The sequence below is a fragment of the Eptesicus fuscus genome, chromosome 23, assembly GCF_027574615.1.
Source record: "Eptesicus fuscus isolate TK198812 chromosome 23, DD_ASM_mEF_20220401, whole genome shotgun sequence".
Lineage (NCBI taxonomy): Eukaryota > Metazoa > Chordata > Mammalia > Chiroptera > Vespertilionidae > Eptesicus > Eptesicus fuscus.
This window is the reverse complement of record NC_072495.1, coordinates 12875893-12901500: the sequence shown is the minus strand read 5'-3', so window position 1 is coordinate 12901500 and position 25608 is coordinate 12875893. Positions and strand designations below refer to the sequence as shown.

General features: G+C 59.2%; 1 protein-coding gene across 1 annotated transcript; it reads right to left on the bottom strand.

Moving 5' to 3' along the window:
• Positions 1-14635: 14635 nt before the first annotated feature.
• Positions 14636-25177, bottom strand: SCARF2 (scavenger receptor class F member 2). Its single transcript, XM_028147389.2, has 11 exons — positions 24964-25177; positions 20579-20637; positions 20354-20455; positions 19624-20143; positions 19280-19498; positions 19012-19140; positions 18399-18502; positions 18182-18299; positions 17847-17962; positions 17091-17243; positions 14636-16329 (listed from the first exon to the last, which is right to left on the bottom strand). The coding sequence occupies exons 1-11, from the start codon at positions 25143-25145 to the stop codon at positions 15425-15427; spliced, it is 2607 nt and encodes an 868-aa protein (XP_028003190.2). The 5' UTR covers positions 25146-25177; the 3' UTR covers positions 14636-15424.
• Between the last annotated feature and the right edge of the window lie 431 nt (positions 25178-25608).

Below are 25608 nucleotides of genomic sequence, written 5' to 3'. Positions count from 1 at the left end.
TGTACCTTGGTTGCAGGCACATCCCCAGTAGGAGGTGTGCAGGAGGCAGCTGATGGATGTTTCTAGCTTGCTATTCCTCTCCCTTCCCCTCTGTAAAAAAATCAATAAAATATATTTAAAAAATTTTTTTTAAATCCCCAGGTGAGGACTAAACAACAGAAATAAATACGTAAATAAAAATAAATGTGGGACCCTAGCTGGTTTTGCTCAGTGGATAGAGCGTCGGCCTGCAGACTCAAGGGTCCCAGGTTCGATTCCGGTCAAGGGCTTGTACCTTGGTTGTGGGCACAGCCCCAGTGGGGGGTGTGCAGGAGGCAGCTGAATGATGTTTCTCTCTCATCGATGTTTCTAACTTTCTATTCCTCTCCTTTCCTCTCTGTAAAAAATAAAATATATTTAAATAAATAAATAAATGTGGGGGGCAGGGGGGCCTCCCCCAGACCATGGCATGGCGGCTGGGAAGATCCCCTGATGTGGGCATCAGCAAGGAGATGCACCAGGTGCTGTCACATTCTAGATGGTGGGTTAGGACGGACTTGTCATCTCTGAATCCTGGAAACCACAGGTGCTCATCTCTCGCAGTCAGTGCAATGAGCAATTTCCCCTTGGAACAGTGACGTATAGGGCCCACCACGCCCTGTGATACTGCTCCAGGACGACACTCTCCTGTCCTGACCAAAGCTGTGCCTGACAGAAGCAGGAGGGAGAGCACACACATTGTCCCAGCCAGGCCCCCACGATTCCGGGGCTTGGCAACAACCCACGTTTCTTGCCAGTTTGCCTCCAGGCGCCAGAGGAAGCCACAGGCACTGAGTGAAAGGAGGGCGCTGGGCCGCCTCTCTCCCTTCCCTTCCCCAGCAACACAGGGGCCTTCCTGGCACTGCAGGCGCTTTGCCTCGACTGGAGGTCAACGCGTCTGTGTGCTAGTTAGGATCGGGGTTAGGGGTGGGGGTGGGGTTTGGGTTAGGTTTTGGGGGGAATAGGAAGGAGGGCGAGGCCTAGGGTGTTTAGAGGTTGGGTGGGGTAGGAGTTAGGGTTGGAAGAGGGGGGCTTCTTATTTTTTTATTTTTAAAAATACATTTTTATTGATTTCGGAAAAGAAGGGAGATGGAGAGAGAGATAGAAACATCAATGATGAGAGATAACCATTGATCGGCTGCCTCCTGCACGCCCCACACTGGGGATCGAGCCCGCAACCCAGACATGTGCCCTGACCAGGAATCAAACCCTGACCTCCTGGTTCATAGGTCAAGGCTCAACCACTGAGCCACGCCAGCCAGGCGAGGGTGGGCTTTTTAAAAAATATTTTTACCCAGGACCAAACCAGAGAGGGTCGGACCTGCATTACCACCATTTGTCCACCATCCAGAATTGAAATATCATTGCTGTTATGTACACATAAACAACTGTTGGACATAGAAATCGGGACTCAAAAGAACAGAAAAAAAAAGAAAAAGAATTTCTACCATAGAATAAATAAGTGGAGTTGATATAAATGTCCAGCCATAGGATTAAATAAAATTATACTAATTCATAAGAAAAATAAATAAAAAATAAATAAATAAAAATATTTTTGTTTCAGAGAGGAAGGGAGAGGGAGAGAGAGACAGAAATATCAATGATGAGAGAGAATCATTGATTGGCTGCCTCCTGCACGCCACACACTGGGGATCGAGCCCGCAACCTGGGCATGTGCCCTGACCGGGAATTGGATCAACCACTGAGCCACACTGGCCAGGCAGGTGGGCTATTTTTCATGCGTTGAGCACCTGCTGGGGCGAGAGAAAAGATGGACATCACTCCTGTGAGTGCTGGGGCAGGCGGAAACGGCACATCCACTTCCCTAAGTTCAGTGGCCCTGTGATTACTTATCCGAGGATCACTGATACGCAGACCCATCTGGACTTCTCAGCAGAAGTTCAAGCTAATTCAGAGCCAAGATCACTTAGGCACAAAACCGACTAGCACCCTTTTCATAGTCTAATTGCACCAGTTCTCCCAATAACATGTTGACTTTCCAATCGAGTCAAGTCAGAGAAGTCCGTTTCTGGCTTGGTTTCCTCCCCTTGTGCAATTCTTTTGGGGGTGGTTTTGGAGTTGGCTCCGGGGCATCCTCTCCCACTGCTCACAATAGCACGCATCTTCTGGCAGAGAGTCCAGTCAATACCATCCGATTAGGTCACACACACCTCATGGGGATTATTACTACTACTAGAAGTCCGGTGCACAAAATTCGTGCATGGGGGTGGGGGGGGGTTGGAGGGAATCCCTCAGCCTGGCCTGTACCCTCTCGCAGTCTGGGAGCCCTCGGGGGATGTCAACCTGCAGGGAGCGGGCTTAAGCTGGCAGTCGGACATCCCTCTCGCAGTCCAGGACCCCTCACTCCTTACCACCTGCCTGCTCACTGCTCCTTACCACTTGGCTCGCTGCTCCTTAGCGCTGCTGCGGAGGTGGGAGAGGCTCCTGCCACCACCGCTGCACTTGCCAACAGTGAGCCCAGCTTCTGGCTGAGCAGCACTCCCCCTGTGGGGGCACACTGACCACTAGGGGACAGCTCCTGTGTTGAGTGTCTGACCCTGGTGATCCATGCGTGTCATAGCTGTAATGGTCACTTAGGCTCTTATTATATAGACTAGAGGCCCGGTGCACGAAATTCGTGCACGGGGGTGTGTGTCCCTCAGCCCAGCCTGCACTCTCTGCAATCTGGGACCCCTCGAGGGATGTCTGACTGCTCGTTTAGGCCTGATCGTGGTAGGATTGGGCCTAAATGGGCAGTCGGACATCTGTCTCACAATCCAGGACTGCTGGCTCCCAACTGCTTGCCTGCCTGCCTTCCTGATTGTCCCTAACCGCTTCTGCCTGGCAACCTGATCAGTGGTTAGGGCCTAACCACTCTCCTGCCATCCTGATTGATGCCTACCTGCTCCCCTGCCAGCCTAATTGCCCTTAACTGCCCTCCCCTGCAGGCCTGGTCACCCCCAACCACTCTCCCCTGCAGGCCTAGGTCCCCCCGCCCCCCGCAAATGCCCTTCATTGCAGGCCCAGTCGCCCCCAACTTCCCTCCTCTGCTGGCCTGGTCACCCCTAACTGCCCTCTCCTGCAGGCTTGATCGCCCCCAACTGCCCTCCCTTGCAGGCCTGGTCACTCCCAACTGCCCTCCCCTGCTGGCCATCTTGTGGCAGCCATCTTGTGTCCACATGAGGGCAGCCATCTTGTGTGTTGGAGTGATGGTCAATTTGCATACTACCCTTTTATTAGATAGGACTAGAGCCCCGATGCATAAAATTCGTGCAAGAGTAGGCCTTCCTTCCCCTGGCTGCCAGCTCTGGCTTCCCTCTGGCACCCGGGAGCCGGGCTTCCCTCACAGCCCCGGCTTCATCCGGAAGGTCATCCGGAAGGTCGTCTGGAAGGATGTTTAGTCTAATTAGCATATTACACTTTTATTATTATAGATGGCTTTACGGGCCCTGGACTGAGGCTGGGAGCAGAGACTCCCTTTAGCATGTTTATCTGCAGCAGCACCTACGAGGACCCATAGTCACCTGATCCTATCAGCTTGTAGTGTATCAGGGTCCCCAAACCACCTCAGGCTTGATGATTCACTCGGACTCACAGGACTCAGAAACAGCTACAGTTTGTTGCCATGAAAGGATACGGATTCCAATCTGCAAAGGCCTCAGGCACACAAACGCTGTAGAAGATTCCAGAGGCTCAGAGGTAACTTGAAAACAGGCCTGTCTTGGGAATGTGTGGGTTTGAGCAACCCAGGCCTGCTGAGTCATTTCCTGCTCTCTGCCCTAGGAGGGCCCAGTGGGAAACATTTGGGGCCATTTTCCTAAGTATTGGTGCCCCCGGACACCTGGCACATTTTCTCTTATGCGGAGAATTAGAACCTGGAAATAGCAGAGGTATGGGCGGGGGCAGCCGCTGCAAAGGCATTTAGGCCTAGGAGGGTCCCAATGAGCCATCTGTTCTTAAGAGTATGGACCAGAGCCCTGGCCTGTTTGGCTCAGTGGATAGAGCGTCAGCCTGCAAACTGAAGGGTCCCAGGTTGGATTCTGGTCAAGGGCACATGCCTTGGTTGCGGGCTAGATCCCCAGTAAGGGGGCGTGCAAGAGGCAGCCGATCGATGTTTCTCTCTCATCATTGATGTTTCTATCTCTATCTCCTGCTCCCTTCCTCTCTGTAAAAAATCAATAAAATATATTAAAAAAAAAAATAGTATGGACCAGCATGTCACCTGGTTACTGGTGGTCTTCACACTACACAGCCACCACCCAGGGGTCCCGTGTTGCACAGGTACCAGTTTTCCTGAGTGCCCTATAGAATGGGGATCACTCCCGGTTGAGACACACAACCAACACAGAGTAAGAGCCTTTCCCTGACCCCGTATGCAGATAAGGGGGCCCCAATCTTGTACTCTTCCCCCCGAATGACTCAGGTCATCTATAACAATAAAAGCGTAATATGCTAATTAGACCGGACATCCTTCCGGATGTCCTTCCGGATGACCTTCCGGACGAAGCCAGGGCTGTGAGGGAAGCCTGGGTCCCAGGTGCCAGAGGAAAGCCGGTGCCGGCAGTCGGGGAAAGGAAGGCCTACGCGTGCACGAATTTCATGCATCGGGCCTCTAGTAAATACATAACAGAACACAGCTCAGCGTAACAGGCAAGCTCATCCAACCCACTCCCCACAAGCCGAGGTTCCCACTCTGAGACCAAGAGCAAGAGAAGAAAGACCGCAGGCCTGGCTGGTGTGGTCAGTGGTTGAGCATCGACCTATGAACCAGGGAACACGCCCAGGTGTGGGCTCAATCCGCAGTAGAGGGCACACAGGAGGCAGCCTATCAATGGTTCTCTCTCGTCACTGATGTTTTGTGTTTTTTTAAAAATATATTTTATTGATTTTTTACAGAGAGGAAGAGAGAGGGATAGAGAGCTAGAAACATCGATGATAGAGAAACATCGATCAGCTGCCTCTTGCACAACCCCCACTGGGGATGTGCCCGCAACCAAGGTACATGCCCTTGACCGGAATCGAACCCGGGACCCTTCAGTCCACAGGCTGACGCTCTATCCACTGAGCCAAACCAGTTTCGGCTCGTCACTGATGTTTTTATCTCTCTCTCCCTCTCCTTTCCTCTTGGGAATCAATAAAAATATATTTTTTAAAAAAGATCTCAGAAGTTGGCAGTCCCAGCCTGGACCATGCCAGGTGTGCAGCGATTATTCTGTGGTCACTCCATGAAAATGCGATGGACTCGCTCCCACGTAATAGGTCAGCTGTCCAGGCTGATGACATTCCACACAACAGGAATGTTTGAAAGACGCTTATGAATCCCACAGCGGACTCAGCGGAGAGCAGGTGGGCACAAGCGGCTCCTGCCCAGTGTGCGTCACGCTTCAGACCAGCCTGGGCTGGAATTAGGGCACGCTCCCAAGTGAGGGCTGGGGCCCAGGTCTGAGGTTCCACAGGCGCCACGGGAGTGCCTCGTGGGGCAGAAGGGAAGGAGGACTTGACCATGGTTAGCGGTCAAACATCAAAACCGAAATGAGGCAGTGCCCTCGGCGGTCCCCGGTCTGTCTCCTGCCTCAACCGTGTTGGGACGGAACAGACCCAGGGACACCCCTTCGTCCAGCCTCCAGCCTCCGACCACCCCCCAGCGTCCCATCCCGTCACCACCTTCAGAACCGCCTTCAAGACCAGCCAACACGCCGGGTTTTTATCCACCTGAACTCCTATCGCCCAACAGCCATGAGCACCCAGATTTGTCAGGATTATTCCTCCGAGGTGGGGCTGCGGTCATCCGCCTGGCCGACCTGCCTCTGCAGGCCACACACCCACCTCTCTCTGGGCTTCTGTTTCCACCGCGACCATGTGGCTCTCGAGGGCGGCAGAGAAGAAGCGCGAGGGCCCTGAGCGTCTCTTGCGTTTGCAAAGCCAGCGAGGCGGCCGGGTTCTCTCCCAGGACGTGCTGAGGCCTCCCCAGGGTGAGTGGCCAAAACTCAGGACGCCACGGAAGCCGTGGAGGGGAACCTCAACCAGGCCCTTGTGGAGCTGCAGGCCCTGGTTCCGCCCGCACAGCCCTCAGCTCCGTGACTTCCGGGAGAACCACTTCCTGGGTGAGCAGGTGAAACTCATCAAGAAGGTGGGCAACACCTGGCTCCCCTCCGCAGGCGGCCGGCCCCCAGGCTGGGCTGGGCGAGTATCCAGGATCTCTTCGAAAGGCTCACCCCCAAGCACGACCAGGAGCCTGTGGAGCCCAGAGGCCTTTGAGGGGCCCCTCTGCATCCCCCTGGGGTCTGCCTTTTGCCTGAGCCTCTCCCTGAAAACTACTAGCCATTCTTTTAACCACCCTGAAGCCCTCTCGCAAGCATTGGACCAAATGGAAACAATACAGCTTTTTGCAGCAAAAACAAACGAAAACACACACAACCCCCCCCCCCCAAATCTGACTTTATTTCAATTCACCCCTGATTGGGACACTGTGATTTTTAAGAAGAAATATATATTTGGTTTTTGTTCTCTTTCTGGCAAAGAGCTCCTAAAACCCCCGAAATTTGCTAAGTGATAAGGAAACAATCTCTCTCTCCCCTCCTCCTCCTCCTCCTCCTCTTCCCCTCTCTCTCTCTCTTTCTCTCTCCTCCTCCCTCTCTCTCCCTCCCCCTTCCCTCCTTCCTCTCTCTGAAATTGATAAACATATCCTTGGGTGAGGATTAAAAGAAAAAAACAATTCTCACTTATTGCTGGTTGCAAAATTGTTCAGCCACTTTGGAAGACAATTTGACCGTTTCTTACAAAACTAAACATGCTTTCTTACTCTACAACCCAACAATCCTGCTCCTTGGAATTACCCAAAGGAGCTGAAAACTCATGTCCATACAGAAACCTGCACATGGGTATTCATTTACAGCAGCTTTATTCTTAATTGCAAAAACTTGGAAGCTACCCAGAGGCCTGTCAGGAGGGGAATGGATAAATAAACTGTGGCACCTCCAGGCAATGCAGTAGTATTTATTTATTTTATTATTTTTTATACAAGACTACACACTTATTTTCAGAAAAGACTGAGTACCTTGATTACTGTAAATCTTGATGCTGGGACCAGAAACATACTTTTCAGCAGATAGCAAACCCAGGTCTTTAAAAACTGAAACACCTTCCTTCATTTTTCCACAAAATGAAGCTCACTCTAGAGCTGGGCTAGCGACTGCTTTGTTACAGCTGCCTTCCATTAAGAGATCATAAAATCTTTAAAAAAAACAAACAAAAAAAACCCCTTTTGGTGTCCTAGCCAGTTTGGCTCAGTGGATAGAACATTGGCAAGCACACTGAAGGGTCCCAGGTTCGATTCTGGTCAGGGGCACATGCCCGGGTTGCAGGCTTGATCCCCAGTGGGGGGCGTGCAGGAGGCAGCTGATCGGTGATTCTCTCTCATCATGAATGTTTCTATCTCTCTCCCTATCCCTTCCTCTCTCTGAAATCAACAAAAATATATTTAAAATAATAAAAAATAAATAAAAGTGATGTGCCCCAGGTGTTATAACCAGGGGACCTTCCTCTCAAAAAAGAAAAAACAAAAACTTTTGGTGGAGGGAATACAAAGATGGTTGTGTTCTTCTTTTGGCTTTTTAGTAATTTCCAAACGCCCACTGATGTGTTATTTGCAGAGGAACAGCTGAAAGTTGTGTAGTGAAATGAGAGGTGCTTCCTTCCCCCTGGGAAGTTCAGCAGGATAGTGTTACAATTTCCCTCAGTAACACTTCCAGGGTATTTGTCACTGCGATGTCTGTTATCTTCAGGGTCCACCGGTGTCTCAGGTTATATGGCACCCACATCAGGCAGATGCTACCCCTCGGCCTTCTGGTGTTTCTCACCTGGGTAGCCTGCTTTGGGGAATAACATGGGCCTTGGACCCCACATCCCCCTGGGGGGTCCCCACCTGACAGCAGGAGCGCTGTATCATCACAGCTGTCCTGTCACCCAGGCTTATTTGGGCTCTTCACTATGCTGCCACAGCCAACCGCTAGATGGCACCATTGTGCCATTCCCACCTGGTGGGCAACCGGTTCCCCAGGGTTGGGAGGCAGTCCTCTGGGCTGTTCTAAATACACACCCGGAGTCCGTCCCACAGAAGGCAGCACATGCATCCAGAATGTCCACTGTAAGGTCTCTTGACCCGTGCGTGCACCTCTCCTCTCAAAATGCATGTCAGACCATTAATAAAAAAACCACTGGAGGCAACCACGATGTCCTTCGGTAGGTGAACGGATAGTAAACTGGTACATCAAGACAATGGGATGGTATTCAGCGCTAAAAAGAAATAAGCTGTCGGAGAACCAAGATGGTGGTGTAGGTAAATGCCTCCCACAACCACATCACAATTACAACGGAAATACAGAACCACCATTCAGAACTGCCTGAAAGCTGGCTGAATGGAAGTCCTCTAGTTACAACTAGAGAAGTAAAAAAGAAAGCACATTGAGACTGATAGGAGGGGCGGAGGCGCGGAATGGGCTGATCTTACACCTGCGTGTGGCGTTTGTTTTGTTTTTTTTAAAATATATATTTTTATTGATTTCAGAGCGGAAGGGAGATGAATAGAGAGACAGAAACATCAATGATGAGAGAGAATCACTGATTGGCTGCCTCCTGCATGCCCCGCACTGGGGATCAAGCCCGCAACCCAGGCATGTGCCCCTGGCCGGAATCGAACCTGGGATCCTTCAGTCGGCAGGCCGACGCTCCATCCACTGAGCCAAACTGGCTAGGGCTGTGGCGTTTTTTTTTTAATCAGGAGGGAGATCATCCCTGTCCCTGTGGACGCCGGCCCGTGAGGAGCAAGGGGTCCCAGGCCCACACCAGCCCCCCAGCCCAGGGTTCCAGAGCTGGGAAGAGAAGTCCCTGTAACTTCGGGCTGTAAAAACCAGCAGGGATGTGGCTGATTGACACGGAGGCTGCTGGAATCCCAGTGTTCCTCTTAAAGGGCCCGAGCACAAACTTACACCGTCCCGCTTCTTCCGAGCTCCAGCACTGGGTGGCCCTGGGGGACCCAGACACACATATGGGGAGGAACGGGATGGTCTGGCATCTGGGGGACCCAGACACAGACGGGAGGACCTGGATTTTCTGGGCTCTTCAGAGCTGAGCCTAGCCCAGGAGAGCCGAGCTTACCTCTCTACTCCTGTAAGGAACCAAATGAAGTAAAACATCCCTTAACCGAGCACCAGCTCTGGGCACCTAGGGGCCACCCTTCAGGACTGGGCTCGGCCCTTAGGGACAAGGTTCGCCTCTGAGGGTCTTGGCTCTGCCCTTTGGGTCTGGGCTCAACTCTTCTGGGCTATCTAGGGCTCTTCGGGGCTAGGGTCACCCGTTGGGGACTAGCTTTACCTCTTCAGGCCCCGCCTGCACTCCTTGGAGCTATGCTAGGCACTTAGGGGCTAGGCTCTGACCTTCTGGTCTGGGCTCAGCGGTTTGGGGTTAGATTCGGCTCTTTGGAGCTAAGTTCAGCTTTTCGGGACTAGGCTGAGCTCTTTGGGGCTCGGCATGGCTCTTAGGAACTAGGGTCATCCCTTGGGGACTAGCTTCAGCTCTTAGGGCTAGGCTCCACCCTTTGCGGCTTGGCTCAGCTCTTTGAGGTTAGCTTGGTTCTTTGGGGTTAGCTCGGCTTTTGGGGGCTATGCTTGGCTCTTCATGGCTAGGCTCAGGAACACGGGAGGGGGCGACTTTCTCCCAGATGGGGGTGCTGCAGGTTCATTGTTTCTGTGCTGGGACCTCCCCTGTCACAGGGCTGATTGGCAGCCATATCTGAGTCTCAACCAGCCTGGAGCATACTGTTTGCTCCGCCCTGGGGATTCCCTGAATCCTGCCCCACCCAATCTGCAGCCCCACCCAAGCTGTTTGCAGCAGCTTTTCCATATGAATGGCATGTCCTGGCTCAGGCTGCAGACTTTGCTAAAATCTCTCAAACAAGCTGCAGCTGGTGACAGCGTGCCCCAAACCTACCAATAAAAGGCCCACAACCAGCACTAGCACCAGCCTGCCTTGCTTCACAGATGGGCCTCACCTGGGCAACTCCAAGCCCAATACAAATAGCAAAGAGCAGCCCCCCAGCACACCACCTACTCGGGATCGAGTCCACAACCTGGGCATGTGCCCTGACCGGGAATTGAATCAGTGACCTGTTGGTGCATAGGTCGACATTCAACCACTGGACCACATTGGCCAGGCATTAACCAACTTCTAGACTAAACCAGGTGACCTCAGCCCTGCAACTGGACCTCACTAGAAGATGGACTGTCCCTGATGATGATCCCAGGTGCAATCATCCCTGATTCACGCCCCACTGTACCCCATCAGATGTCACCTCCACCTAGACTTCCCCTTCCTCTCCCACTTACCCTCCTCTTCCTCCTCGTGGGCCCCAACCTCACCTGTCTTTCAAGTCTGGCTCTCTGCTTCCCAGACCGCTGCTCTCCTAACCCCACCCATGTACTGCTGTCCTCGAAGGAGGCATTGCCAAGCATCTGGGTGAGCGTCACCAAAGTGTACCGATGGTTGGACACGTCGAAGGCACCACTCACTTACCCGTTCATATTACAGCCTCTCTGCTGGACCTCAAGGAAACTTTTGTGGCAGCACAACTCCTTCCATCCACTGGCCACATCGCCCACTCGTCTTCCCAGTGGGTATAAACCCTTAACTGATTCAAGCTCAAAACAGGCAAACACACAAACAGAGAAGACTAACAGAGGAAAGACCAAGCGGTCAGGTCATGAAATTGAAAGAATCTGGTACCAGAAATCAACATGTCCTCAAAAAAGAACAAAAATCCACTTCTAGCCCTAGCCGGTTTGGCTCAGTGGATAGAGTGTCGGACTGCAGACTGAAGGGTCCTGGGTTCGACTCCGGTCAAGGGCATATACTGTACTCAGGTTACAGGCTTGATTCCCCAGTGCAGAAAGCAGCCAATCAATGATTCTCATTATTGATGTTTCTATCCCTCTCTCTCCTCTCCCTTCCTCTCTGAAATCAATAAAAAATATATACATTTTAAAAATCCATTTCTAACTGTGTAACGATGAACAAGAACCCAGAGCACAGGGCCAGAGGGGGACTGCCCGGGGGTGGGGAGGTCCAGGCTTGCCGGTCAGGAGTGGCCCTCGAGGCCTCCAAGAGGCCCACTACCTGGAGGGAATGAATGGGGACCCAGGGGCAAGGTTCAGCCCAAACCAAGTCCGGGCCCCAGAACTGTGGGGGGAACGCAGCAGACGCTCGGGGAGATGATTTTACTCAGGCTACGGCAACAGGAAGAACGCTCGTTAATGAGGAACATCTGCCAGGAAAGGAAGGGCTTGGGTTTCGCTAGAGCCGTGGTCGGCAAACGGCGGCTCGCGAGCCACATGCGGCTCTTTGGCCCCTTGAGTGTGGCTCTTCCACAAAATACCAAGGCCCGGGCGAGTCTATGTTGAAGAAGTGGCGTTAGAAGAAGTTTAAGTTTAAAAGATTTGGCTCTCCAAAGAAATTTCAATCGTTGTCCTGTTGATGTTTGGCTCTGTTGACTCATGAGTTTGCCGACCACTGGACTAGAGGCAGGTAAACAAGGAACTTAAGGAAGAGGGAGGGCAAAGTGGTCCTTTAGGCCCAGCCATTTCTCAGAGCACAGAATGGGGGCATCTCCCCACCATCGCTGCTTTTCCTGTGCCCCAATATATGCGTGGGGCTCGGGGAACCCTCAATTCGCCAGTTTCTGAGTGCTTGGTGGACCGTGTGTTTCCACTGTGCGTGTCTGGAGGCATGCTGTGCGTGTGCAGAACTCATCTCTTTGTTTCTATCCGTGTGTGTGTGTGTGTGTGTGTATGTGTGTGTGTGTTTCAGAGTGAGGGCCGGTCTCAGCATTTAGTTGGGTCTGGTGGGCCGTGTGGCTGTTGCAGGCTGTCTGTCTGTCTGTTCCTGTGTTTCTGTTTGTTGTGGGCTGTGTATGTTTCTTGGTGTGGCTGTCTCTATGTATCTCTGTGTCAGGTGATGTGTGTGTGTCTCATGGTTCTGTGGGTCTGGTGGTGTGTATATGTGTTGCACGGAGTTTCTGTTTGTCTTGTGGCATGTGTGTAGGTGTCTCAGCATGTCCACCCGGGTGTCTCTGGTGGAGGGTGTATGTGATTACAAAGTGAGTGCCTCTCGGTGCTTCTGTGAGTCTGGGCTGTGTGTGTGTGTGTGTGTGTGTGTGTGTGCACTGCAGCAAGCATCTCTCCTGGTGTTCCTGTATCTGCAAACCATAGTGTGTATTGTGGAGTGAGTCTTTCCTCCTGTTCTGCGCATCATCTGGACTGTGTGTGTGTGTTGCGGGGTGATGATGCCTCCTTGTGTGCCTGTGGGCAGGCTGTACGTGTACGCTTGCTGCAGTTCACGTCTCTCCCAGGGCTTGATTCATTTGGGGGGGGTGGGTGTGCAGAGTACAGAGTTGCACGATGTGTTTCTGTGTGTGGTAGATTGTGTGTTTGTGTTGGAGAGGGAGTGTTTCTTTAAATCTGGTTGTATGTGTGGGTATAGGTTGCAGTGAGTGTGTCAGTCTCAGTGTTTTTGTGGGTCTGGTGGTGTGTTTTGTGTTGCATGTGTCTCAGCATTTCTGTGAGTCTGGCATTGTGTGTGTGTGTGTGTGTGTGTGTGTGTGTGTGTGTAACTCCATCTGTGTGTGTGTCTGTGTTCCTGTTTGGAACCCGGCTGGGCTCAGGCCTTCTCCAGTCCCACATTCCTCCCGCTCCTTTGTGCTCTGTGCTACAAAAAATATTTGCGTTTTCCACGACTCATAATTTTTCCTCCTCAATCGCTACCAGATGTGGGCCCTGTGGTCCTGGTCCCCATGGCAACGGAGGTTCCAGCAGCCGCGGTTCCTTTTGTGGCGCCTGCCCTGGGAGCTGGCACTGCTGCAGGCCCGAGGGGGTGGGGAGGGAGTGCATGTGGGACAGGGGGGTTTTGAAGGGTCCCAGCAGCTCCTGCCCCAGATGGCCCCCTGGGTCATCCTGTGTGTGGGGAGCTTCTCAGCCTAGGTCCTGCCTGGCCCCCGGGCCACAGCATCTGACCTGCAGGGAGGCAAGTGGCAAGGGTTGGAAGCCGAAAGTTCAGGAAGTGCCCCTCCTCTTCTGGGGGGCACCCACACAGAGGGGTGCCTGGAGGTTGGGGTCTGGAACACCGGGAAGTCTCCCAGGACAGGGGGAGGAGAGACCCCAGGAAAGACCTGGTTGATGTGACCACGGCTGGTCCAGGCCGGCGGGGAGAGGGAGAGATGGAGCTAACTAGGGGTGAGGGGGTTACAGCAAGAGTGTGGCTTGAGCCACGGCACTGTCCACCCCCACCCCCTCAGTCACTGCCCTGCCCTCGGGTTCAGCTGGTCATCTGCTCCCCCTGGCAAGACTTTGAACCTGAGTTCTCAACCCCAGCAGCCAGCATGGCCTGGTGCCCAAATGGATCAGAGGCCAGCCAGCCGCAGGGCCAGAGCTGGGAGGACACCCAGCTGGCCCGAGGGAAGCAGCGTGTCCTGGAGATATGTCCCCACGTGCTGCCTCATCAGGCCAGATACAGGGACTGTGTTGATGCCAGCCCTGCCCGACATCCCTCCCCCCCCCCCCCCCCCCCCCCCGCCGTGGCATGAGGCTATCTCCACTCAGGTGGCTGGGTCCCTGTGTGGGTCATTGAAGTCGGCCTCAATGTGGTGTCCAGCCAGAGGCCGGAGAGTTGCCAGGTGACATCCCTGAGGTGCCAGCATTGGTCAGACTCCTGTGGAGCTGTGGTCCACGGGGCGGGGCTGGGCGGTGGCTGGAGAATCCTGACAGAATCTCCTGATCCAAATTGCTGGGAAAGAGGCCCAATAGGCAGAGGCAGGGAGACAGAAGTCCAGAGCGATGGAGGACAGTGGGCACCACAGAGCGGTAAGGCTCTGTAGCTGTGGGAGGGCCCCTGGGAGGCCAGTGAAGACACTGGGAGACAAATGGCAAGATAGAAGGTCAGGCCAGAGTGTGTGTGTGTGTGTGGAGTGGGGCGGGGGGGGGGGGGGCGCGACTGCCTTTGAGGCCAGCCAGGGCTCTGGGCCAGGCCCACTTTCCTCCCTCTACCCCCAACACCCTCGGACCGGCGGGGCGGGTGGTGAGAGTTTCCGGCCGAGGACAAGGAGCCCATTGAGGCGGACAGCGGGGCTCTGTGCAGTGCCCGGCTGCCGTGTTTGTGCCAGATGAGGCCGGGCTGGAGGCTGTGCCCGTGGCCCACTGCCCCCTGGCCCCAGCCTCTGACCTGACCGAGCCACACCAAACAGCTCGGAGCCCCCAAGTGTAACAACAGTGGCCAGAGGGGAACGCGCAGGTCAGGTCAGACGCTGCCCCACACACCCACTCCTTATATCGTCAAGGGACTCCACCTGATTGGTTCTGACCCATCGGGGAGGGCCAGGGTGGGTGGGAAATTAACTTGATAAATGAATGATGCCCAGATGGACACAACCTGGCTTCCAACGTGGTCCCGGGAGACCCATCCCTGGGCTCCCAGGCTCTGCTTAGGTTAGGGGTCCTGGGGGTCTGAATGCCAGCTTGGCGGCATCCTTGTCCTGGGCTCCGCAGACAGGAAGCAGTCAGAGCTCAGAGGGGGAAAAGGCACTTTATTAAGAAAGCTTTGGCCAAGCCCCTGCCGGGAGGAGCCCATCCTGGGGCACCCGGATGAGGCGGGAGCAGCCCTGCTGGGGGCCTATAAATATGTCTCCTCAGGCTACTGGAGGGCCCCTGGGATTCCCACCAGTGGGTGGCGTGGTGGGGAGGCCATCAAAACCAGCTGACGGCTGAGGGGCCAGGGCTGGGAAGGCTGGGGCAGCGGGCGCAGGAAAGGGGAGGGTGGGAAGGATTGAGCCCTGGGTGCTGAGCCTCCTGAGGAGCAGAGGCCAGCCCTCCTCCCCAGGCTCAGGTCAACCGGAGACCCCGATGCCCCGCCAGGGGAAAGGGCCTGGGGCTGCGGGGAAGGAAGGGAGACTCCAGCCAGAGGCGCCAGGCCCCGGCAATGAGAGGCAGACCGGGCAGAGAGCTTCTGGCCTCAGCCGAGGAGCAGGCAGGCCCAGCCAAGTGCGCACCAGGCCGGCGAGAGGCGGTCTCCGGGCAGAACCCTCCCGTCCTGGCCTTTGAGACCCCGGCGGGCCTGAGCCCTACAAAACTCGGCCAATGCGAAGGGAGCCGTCAGCGAAGCGCCAGTCAGGCCTTGGCCAATGGGAGCCGCCGCTGGGGCCTGAGCCAATGAGACCCACGATCCCTCCGGACCCATGACTTCGCCCTCCTCCCCGCGAGGCCGCTGCGCCCAGGCCGCCGCGGGAGACGCCAAGCGGGCGCGGAGCACGGGGCGGGGCGGCAAGCAGCGCTGCGAAGCCGGGTGAAGCTGCGGGCGCGGCCGCCCGCTACAGGGTGGGCGCACCCGCCCTGCCCAGCTCGCCCGCCGCTTCCCGGCTCTTCTTGCGCGGTGGCTTCTGGATGGGGGTCTTCTTCCGGGGGGTGTCGGGCAGAGGTGCGCCAGCCGCCGCCTTCTCGGGACCTGGGGCCTCGGGCGCGGGGGGCGTGAGGGCCGGCGAGGCCGGCAGCACCGAGCGCTTGGCCTTCTGCGGTGGCGCCGGCTTCTCCCGGGGGCTGTGGGCGCCCGGGGTCCCCTCGGCGCGGCCCAGGCTGCGAGTCTTGTCGCGCAGCTCCGCGGCCAGCATGGAAGCGGCCTCGGGCGCGCTGCGCGGGGGACCACCAGCGTCCGTGGGCTCCGCGAGGCCAGGGCCGCGGCCCCGCGCCCGAGCCCGGGGCGGGGAGGGCGCGGCAAGGGCTGGCTCTTCTTCGGCCAGCCCCGGGGGCCGTGGCGTCGGGTCCTGGGTCCGGGAGCTGCCGGGCTCTTCGGGCCGCGCCGAGGTGTCACTGGGTGTCCGTTTCCTCTTGCTGGGGCTGGGCGCCACCTCGAGGCCCAGGGATGGTGGTGAAGGCGCACGGGCAGCGCCGGCAGCGCCTTGCTTGCCGTGAATCCAAGACACCTTGGGCTTGGTGGCGGGGTCGGGTGGCGGCGGTTTCCTGCGCTCCGGCGATGGTGAAAGCGACAGGCCCCCAGCCTCGCCCCGAGCCCGGGCCGGCCGGGCCTCGCGCCGGGCCACGCACGCGTACAGCGCCCCGCCAGGCCCCTCCACGCTCGACGCAGACCGCTCGCTGTCGGAGGATGCGGGGAGGGGCGCCTCCTCCGATGGCGCCGGGGTGGTCACGGGCGCGGGGGCCGGCGCCTGCGCCTCCGCTGGGGCGGTGGGGACTTCCCGGTCTCGGCTCTCGGTTGCCGCCTCTGACAGAGAATGAGCGGGGCGGTCACCGCAAACAGAAAGTGCCCGAGCCATCCAGCCTCCAGGCACAAACCTTCGCCTTCTCTTAGGCCCTCGCTTGTGCTGCGTCCTGGCATCCAAAGCGCTAACCACAAATCTAGTTCTTAGCCCCCCGAGCTGTGGCTGAGTGCTGGGGGGTGAAAAGCACGTTCCCAGCTAAAGCTCCATCCAACCTCAGCCTGGCCTCGACCGCGCCCCGCCCCCACACCCCCAGCCTGGAGGCCACCCACCATCATCAAATGTAACCCTTTAACACCTGCCAGGGGATTAGGTCTCCTTTAAGAGAGAAGGCTTCTAAGGCTCAGGTTAGTCACCTGCCCAAGGTCACCCAGGTGGATGGTCAGGGTAGGAAAGAAGCCAGAACCTCAGCCAGTCAGGCTCCTTCCTGCTGCTTGTGGGCAAAGGTGTGTGCCCATATTTTGTAGTCCTCCCCTCCTTCCACTCCTACTCAGGCCCCGAACCTTCTCTCTACCTGGTTTCTCCCCCAGAAGTGAACCTGGGCTGCGGTTAGAGAAAAGAGAGCCCACCCATCTCCCCAGACCCCGCCTCAGTTCAACGCAGGGCAGCACAGAACCCCGCTCTGCAGCCTCAGCTGTGAGTCCAGCCCCCAGTTAACGGCATCACATCATTCCTCTCCACGCTGCCTATACCCCAGAGCACAGAGCTCTTTTAAGCTGGAACATTTCCCTGGGCTGGAGGGAGGCTTAAGCAGAGCGGTGCTCACCCTCGTGGGGCACGCAGTACACAGGGCCTTCGTCAGTGGTGTCGAAGGAGGAGAATGAGGCCCGGGAAGACCAGGAGGGTGAGGGCTGCTCCAGCCCGGATGGTGGCTCCAGGAAGCTGCAGTTGAGTGTGTTATCCAGGTCGTGATGGGCCACTAGGGAAAGAGGGAGGCACGGCTGCCAGGGGGCCTGCCCTGCCTGTGAGCCTGTGCCCTCCACAGCCCTCCTGCCACAAATGATGGAGCACCAGCCCTACCCTGCCTGTGGGTGGCACAGGCAATTCAACAGGCAGCGTGATAACAGAAGCAGAACCCCTCACCCAAAGGATCCAGGGCACTGCAGGGGATCCAGGCAGGACCCCCCTCCTGCCAACTGGTGCCAGCAATTCCCTTGCACAGGTGCCCCAACTCCAGGTGAACACACCAACTTATACTCCTACAAACTGGGGAGTGGGGAGGCTGTCCGACCCAGATGTCCACATACCCTCGTGGCATCCCAGATGCAAGCACTCACACAGAGTCAGAGCCCAAAGCCTCCCACACCTGCCTGCACACCTAGGCCTCCGACCTTCTTCCTCCCCGGGCTCGCGCACATTATCGTCCCCTTTTTCCTTCTCTTCGGCCGCACCTCCCCCACGCCCACCCACATCAACATTCAGGGCCCAGCATTTCCCCACACCGACACCCTCACACCCATTTCCCAGCAGCCTCTTGCGTAAGAAGGGGTTCCCCCAGGGACCCCTGTGCGGGTATCTTTACCTACGACCTTGGGTAGCTTCTGCCTGCGGAGCGGGATCCGGGGCAGCTTCATGCTGATGCGGCTGAAGCGTCCGCAGAGTCGTTGTGGCGGCTTCTTCCTCCCAAGTGAGAGCTCCCTGCGGGGCGGGGGGCGGAGCCTGAGCGAAGGGGCGGGGTTGGGGGCGGGGCCTAGAGGGAGGTTCGTTCTCAGAGGGAGCCGAAACAGAAAGGGCGGGGCCACGCGCCAGGGGCGGGGCCAGGACCGGGCGAGGGACAGGCGGGTAGGGAAAGGTCCCGCAGCGCGACGGACAGGGGGCGCCCCGAGCCCAGGAGAGCCGGACCGCGCGGGGCCTCACCTGTGCGCGGGGTCCTTGCCACGGCAGGCGCAGCAACAGCCGAGTAGCGAGAGCAGCAGACCCAGGAGCAGGGCGAGCAGCGCGCCCGCGCCCATCACACCCTTGCGCTGGTTGGTCTCTGTCGGGTGTTTAGGATCAGGGAGGGGTGCCAGCAACCTCCCCACCCCGCCCCCCCGCCGGCACACCTCACAACCTGACGCCCCGCTCACCAACTCACCCAGGCGGCAGGCACCAGTGACTGGGTCGCACGAGTCCTCATGGCAGCTGCAGGCCTGGGCGCAATCCACACCGTGGAGGCCGGGCGGGCACGTCAGGTTACAGCTACGACGGAGGCGCAGGTTCAGGGAGGGCCACAGCGACCCTCCGCGGCGCCTCCCGCCCTGGCTCCTGCGGCCAGCTAACCCCTGCCCTGCCTCCACTTCCGGGCACATACTCCGCAGTCAGTGTTTTAGAAATGAATGTGTGTGCACACCAGTGGGAAGGGGCCTGGGGGACCGGCCAGTGGCCTCCGGGCCGCAGTGCCCATCCCTGAGACTGACTCTTGTGTGGATGGGAAAGGGGCTGCCCCATCAGGCCCTTGGCGGTAGGTGGAGGTCCCTGCTCGCTCTGCACCAGCTCAGGTTCACCTTAGGAGCCCACTGACCACAGGCTGAGCTGGACGTCGGATCCGGCTCAAAGTGCAAGAGCCTGTTGTCATTCCTTAGCTAAGGTGAGGGGGCCAAAGTTGAAGGGTCAAGCCTTGGTCCCACCAACACAGAAGCACCGGGGCGTCTGGCTGGAGCCCTGCGTCGGGTTCACACCCCCGCCCCCTTTCGGGTCCCGGCACTCACTGGGGCCCGTGGACACCGGGGCTACACAGGCATCGCCCGGACTGGAAGTCGCAGTGGCCGTTGCCGCAGTCGACGCACACGAATGCGCAGTCCTCGCCGTAAGTGCCATTGCTGCACTTGGTCTCGCACCTCAAGACGCGGGGAGGAGGGTTAGTGGGAATGGGGGCAAACGGAACCCAAGCCCACAATGCCCTCCACAAAGGGCCATCAGGGGAGGTGGAGCCGTGGGGCCGTGGGACCGGGACCGGTTATGGCACAGGGTGCTCACCGGTCGCCGATCCAGCCCGCATTGCAGCGCGTGCACTTGCCGGTGACGTGGTTGCAGGCGTGCCCGTCGCGACACGGCGGGCAGCGGTGGCTGCAGCCCTCGCCGTAGAAGCCAATGGCGCAAGGCTGGTCGCATTTGGTGCCGTTCCAGCCGGGCTCGCAGGTCACACAGCGGCCGTCCGTCACCGTGCATGGCTGCTGGTCCTTGCACTGACCGCATCTGGGGAAGGAAGGGGTGGGAGGCTAGGCGGGGCCCTGAACCACCTAACCCCCGCCTCCTTTGGCGGCCTGCCCTTCCTCCTTCCTCCCCCCTCCCCCTCCCCCCAGGCCGGGGCCCGCGCCCACCTGCGGCGACAGCCCAGGCCGTAGGAGCCGGCGGGGCACGTCTCCCGGCAGTACTTGCCGCGGAAGCCCGGCTCGCAGGCGCACGTGCCGTCCACCGGGTGGCAGCGGCCGCGGAAGCACTGACAGTAGCGTTCGCAGCGCGCGCCGAACGTGCGCTCCCGGCACTGGCAGCGGCCGCTCTGCTGCTCGCACGGGGACGTGTTGCAGGCGCACTGGTTGTTGCAGCTGCGGCCCCACCAGCCGGCGTGGCACAGGCACGCGCCCGTCTGCGGGTCGCAGCGCGACGTGGCACTGCAGTAGCACGCGCTGGAGCACTGCGCGCCCCACCAGCCAGGCTCGCAGCGACACGCGCCGCTCCGCGGGTGGCACGCGCCGTGCTGGCACTGGCACGCGTGCTCACAGCGTGCTCCCCAGCGCCGCGCGTGACACGTACACTGGCCGGTCACATCCTCGCACTGCCCATGCGGGTGGCAGATACACAGCTCCTTGCAGTCGGGTCCCCAGAACTGGCGCGGGCACTCTACAGGGATGAGTGGAGAGAGTGGCGGGCCCCGGGCACTCTGGAGGGAGCCTGGGGCCCACCCTGCACCTGCCAGAGTCCCCACCGCCTCCCCACCCCGGCTTCGGGGAACCGGCTCCCACGCCGGATCGGGTTCCCGGATCAGACCCCGCCCCACTCACAGACCACGCCCCTCTCTCTAGAATCCAGCCCCGCGGCCCCAGCGCTCACTGGTGTCGCAGTTGGCACCGAAGTAGCCATGGCGGCAGCGGCACTCGCCAGGTCGCACGCACACCTCGTTCTCTGAACACGTGGAGTTGCCTTCGCACACCGCTGCGGACAAGAGGGGACCTGAGCTGCCCTGCGTCCAGCCCCCACACTATCTCCGCTGCTCCTCCGTACCCCCACCCACTGACCCCACCCCCACTGCCCAGGTCCCCAGGATGTCCCACTCACCGATCCCACACTCGTCCCCCTGCTGCTTCCAGCCGGCACAGCACGTGGGCTCCTGGGAGCTGCGGGCAGAGAGAGGAGCCTGAGCCCCAATCCCCATCCTGGCAGGGGCTTCCCTGCAATCCCCACTCTGCCTTGGGGGAGTGGTTATCATGGCCCTGCTGTGTATTAGGGCGAGGGTCGAGTGTAGGTTTGGGAGTAGCAGCGAATGAGACATACATTCCAGCCCTCCAGCATGTGACACCGGGAGGTGCCGAGGGGAGACCACCAATAGACCTAACTTCTAAGCACTTCCCAGTTCTCTCTACAGAGTCTCCCCATCCCACCTAACTCTGTACCCTCCGCCCCCAGCCCCTAGGCCTGAGAAAGAGACCCCAGGTGTCTGTCCCAGGAGGGGCAGCAGTGACGTAGGGGCTGGGGAGAGGTCCCTGGGCCTCCAGGACCTGCTCAAGTGTGGCGTTCTGAAGTGCCAAGGCAGATGTGCAGCCTCTGGGTGAGGTGGGTAGACAGTGAGGCATCCACTCAGTGGGGGTGCCTCCTAGAGGGGCCGGGCACACCTGGGGGGTTCTCCACATGAGCAAGGGAGGTAAGACTGGGAGGTCTCCAGGGCAAGAGTTGAGGTGTAGGAAGGAGATATTAAAGCACCTACTTGCATGTTTTTAAAATCTTGTTTAATTTTATTTGGCTTTACAAGGTACAAGTCACCTCAGTCGGAGGCAAATACTTTAGAACTGTCACATTTCAGGGTAGTACAGCGACCAAAACTCTGGGCTGATGGGGTGTGTGGGCATGAAGGTTTGGAGGCCGTGCACAAGCGCTGAAATGCGGTGTGCCCACATTTGGGGGGCAAAGGAGGCTGAGAAGGAACAGACGCTCAGACGCAGGTTCATAGGGCCCCACCGAACCTAGAAGAATTTCATCCAAATCCTAAAGGCACATCGCAGCCATTCACATGTTAGAGAAAAGCATGTGCTTCTCCAAAGGATATGAACCTGGATGGGAAGAGGTTGGGAGGGGCCGGGGTGAGGGGTCCAGGTTGGGAAGGGAAAGGCTGCCCCACATCACACCCCTTAGAAGATGCCCCACGTCCCCAGGATGTTCTAGGACATCAGCACACCCTGGATGGGGCCTTGGGACGTCACCCCACACAATAACTCTATTCTCCCTCAGGCCCAAGAGGTAGGACCTGGGAACAGGACCCATTCGAACCTCAAAGTGGAGGAATGGGGCTCAGCGTGTTTTCCACAAATTGAACTGGATACCTGACACAGGGAACACAAAGGCCTGGCTTCTCCTGCCCCCCATTACCTGCACCCCCCAGGCCTGCCTCAGGGCTCCCGGTGCCATCTACAAGTAGGTCCATCACCCTCTGCCTTTTCTGCCAGTTCTGAACCCAAGTCCCTGGGAGGAGAGCCTCTGCAGGCAGCCTGGCTGGAGGGCCTGCGGGATGGTCCTGGGAGCGCTGACCACCTTCTGCCTGGCCACATGATTCTGGGTAAGAGCCCGTTGTAGGCCCTGACCGGTTTGGCTCAGTGGATAGAGCGTCGGCCTGCGGACTGAAGGGTCCCAGGTTCGATTCCGGTCAAGGGCATGTACCTTGGTTGGGGGCACATCCCCAGTAGGGAGTGTGCAGGAGGCAGCTGATCGATGTTTCTAACTCTCTATCCCTCTCCCTTCCTCTCTGTAAAAAAATCAATAAAACATACTTAAAAATTTTTTTTAAATAAATTTTTTTTAATTAAAAAAAGAGAGCCCGTTTTAGGGCCCCAGTAAGCTGGATTTGGTGCCTCCATCTGCCACTTGCTATGTGACCTTGGGCACAGAACGTAACCTCTCTGAGCTTTAGGCTCCTTATCCGTAGAATGGAGCCCATGGGTTTGGCAGGAAGATTAAACCAAGATGTCTCAAGCAAGTGGCACAAACTAAGAGCTCAGCCAAGACTGTAGCTCGCTCGCCAGCCCACACTGAACAGGCTTCAGGCTCCCATACCAGTTGCCTCTCCTCTGCCCCCTTGGACACCCCTCCTCTGGCTTCCCCGCCCCCAGGCTCTCTCCTCTCTGGAAGCTCACAGGCGGACAATCCAAGCCTGGGAGCCCTCCTTCCAACACGGACGCCCACCACAGGGAAGCCCTGTCCTTGCAGGCTGGGAGGCTGAGCCCCCAGAGCTGTCCCTGCCTCCGGCTCTCACAGCACACATCACATCCATTGGCTCTACCCCTCACACGGGATCTAGGATGGCACAGGCCACTGCTCCCCTGCTCTGCCCCGGCCCTGGAAGAGCCACCCTGCCTCTCCCTGATTTTTCCGGATCCCCTAACTGGCCCCACTTTCTGCCCCCCTGCCCCTAGTTCCTCTGCCACCTGAGAGCCAACCCTTGTCAGAGGCCAGCCCTCCTCTGTACAAAGCCCCCGGGGGAGTTCCCATGGCCCTCAAAACACTCAAGTCCTTAGCGCAGTGGGCAGACCCTGCTGTGGGCAGACCCCCCCACTGTGGTCGGCCACCCTTACTCTGGCCTCGCCACCACCACCCCCCTCCCAGGCTCTGCCCAGGCCCCAGGGTCCTTCCAGCAGGCCCTCTGCACTCAGAGGCTCACCCTGGACACCACAAGGCACTGCCTCCTCTTCCGTGGGCCTCTGCCCACTAACCACCTCGCAGTGGGTCCCCCAGATCACCCCAAGGGAATCAGCACTCCCCAGCGGAGCACCTCCTACCACTTGCTAGGTGGCCGATGATTTGCAGTAAGTTTCCTCCATCACCGGGGCAGGGGTGTTTGTCCCTGCACCAACCACAGGCCTGGCACACAGGAGGTACGTGGGTTTTACTGGCTGTTTGCTCCCCTCCGCTGGTCCTCCGACCTCTGGGGAAAGGGAGCTGCTGGCGGGAGCCTCGGGCGAGTAACAGAAAAAGAGCCCAGACGCGGGGTGGGCAGCCCCACCCATGACTGAAGTCGCCCCTCCACTGCACGAGGAGGCCCAGAGAGGTGAAGCGATTGCCCAGGGCCACACAGCGGGAGGGAGGTAGCAACAGGATTTGAAGCCCCAAACCCGAGCTCTTTGGCCAGTAGAAAAGGCCGCCGAATGGGGAGGTCTCCGGGCTGCGGGGAGTGGGGGCGAAGGGCTCAGGCTTCCGACAGCTCCAGCCGGCCCCCCGGATCCCCAGCACCGACCCCGAGGGGGAGAACAGCTGAGGCCGAGAGGCAGGGCCCGCAGCGAGCAATCGCGCCCTCCCCCTCTCCAGGCCGGGCCCCGCCCCCGCCGCCGCCGCCGCCGCTGCTGCATTCCTGGGGCCGGGAAGGCCCGGGAGGCTGTGTCGGCGTCGATGCGAAGCAGATGGCGGGCCTGGCCGGCCCCCGCCCCAGAGGCGGGGCTCGCAGCGGGGAGGGGTCTGCGCGCCTCGGGATCCAAGCTCGGAAACCCCGCGCGGCCCCCTCGCAGCCCCTTGTCTAGGGCGACGGCCGAGCCCCCGGACGCGGCCTCCCAGAGCTCTGCGGCCTCGGGGCGCCCCGACGGGACCCAGCTGGGAGCCCCGCGGCAGCCTCTCCAGCTTCCCGCCCGCGCGGCTCCTCCCCGCACGCGCCAAGGCACCCCCACCCGCCGGCTCCTGGCCCCGGAGCGGAGATGCCCTGACCTCGCCGTGGCCTCCGACTGGCCGACCAGGTCCTCCAGCTCCGGTGCCCCGTCCTAGCATCCTGCCCTCTGTCCCGGGCCCACCGCCCTCCGGCAGGGCCTGTCCCGTGCCGGCCCCACACTGGCTTCCCCACCCGGGAGTTTCACGTCCTCCGACGCGGTGCACGTCATTGTCCTTCCCATTCCCGCGTCGGGTTCGCTGTGAGCGCAGGCTCCTCGGTGCCCACCTCCATCAGCGCCCTCTCCCAGCCGCGCCCGCTCTTTCTAAGAAACACATCAGACCGGTCCTTCCGAGCCTCCACTGCCCCAGACTCCCGGCTCCTCCTCTGCCCGGCACAGCTCCATCGGCCCGACCCTCATCCTTCCTCTCCACCGGAGTCACACTCCCGCCGCGGGCCTTTGCACATACCATTCCATCTGTTTGGAATGCCTTTCCCCGACTGCGTCCTACGGCCTTCAAAACCCCGCCCGAGGCTCCCTTTTCCTAGGTCCGAAAGCTCGGACCCCGTGTGTCACCCCTCCCGGCGCCCACTGCACCCCGTTCTCCCCTCTGCTGACTTCTCGCCCGGGGTATCCTCGGATGCTCCGTCGTGGCCCGGCGCCCAGTCTTGGCCTGGAGCGGAGCCGGCGTCGGCGAGGGTGGCTGAAGGGGCCGGCGCAGGGAGGTCCCGGATGCCACCCTCCCCCATGCCGGGCATCCCCTCTCCCCCGGCCCCGAGCGTCCTCCTCGGCCTCCCTCCCCCAGCCAGGCCGGGCTCCTACCCGGACGCACGGCACACGTTGCGGCCGCGCGGGTTCAGCTCCTCGGGCGCCGCGGGGCCGGGCAGCAGCCAGAGCAGCAGCAGCAGCAGCAGCAGCGGCGGCGGCGGTGGCGGCGGCGGCAGCGGCCCCCCGGCTCCCCGGCGCCGCGCCGGCCCGGCCCCCCGGGACCCTGCGCCCTCCATGCGGCGCGGGGCAGGCGCGGGGCGGGCGCGGACGCGGGTGCGGCCGCAGCAAGAGCGGCCGGAAGCGGAGTGCGTGGCCGGGCGGGGGGCGGCAGGAGGGGCGCCGGGCCGGGCAGGAAATTCCACATCGGCTCCCTGATCCCGGGCCAGCCGCGGCCGGCCAGGCGGCAGCGCCCGCCCCGCGCGCCAGACCCCACCCTCCGGCCGCGCCCCCGCCCCTCCGCGCGGCCCCCGCCCCCACGCGGCAGCTCTCAAACTTGGGGCGAACTTGGAGGAGGCCAGCCAAGCGTCGGGGGAGGGCGGGGCCCCGGGGGCCCACCCGAGGAATCTGCGGTCCCCCTGTATTTCCCTTCCCTCCCCAGACCTGGTGGAGAAGCCACCCCTGCGAACTCACTGCGCCGCCAGGCCCAGGGCAGGAAGGGAGCTGGGGGACAAGAGCGCGACGCACCAAAGTCCCCCTTGT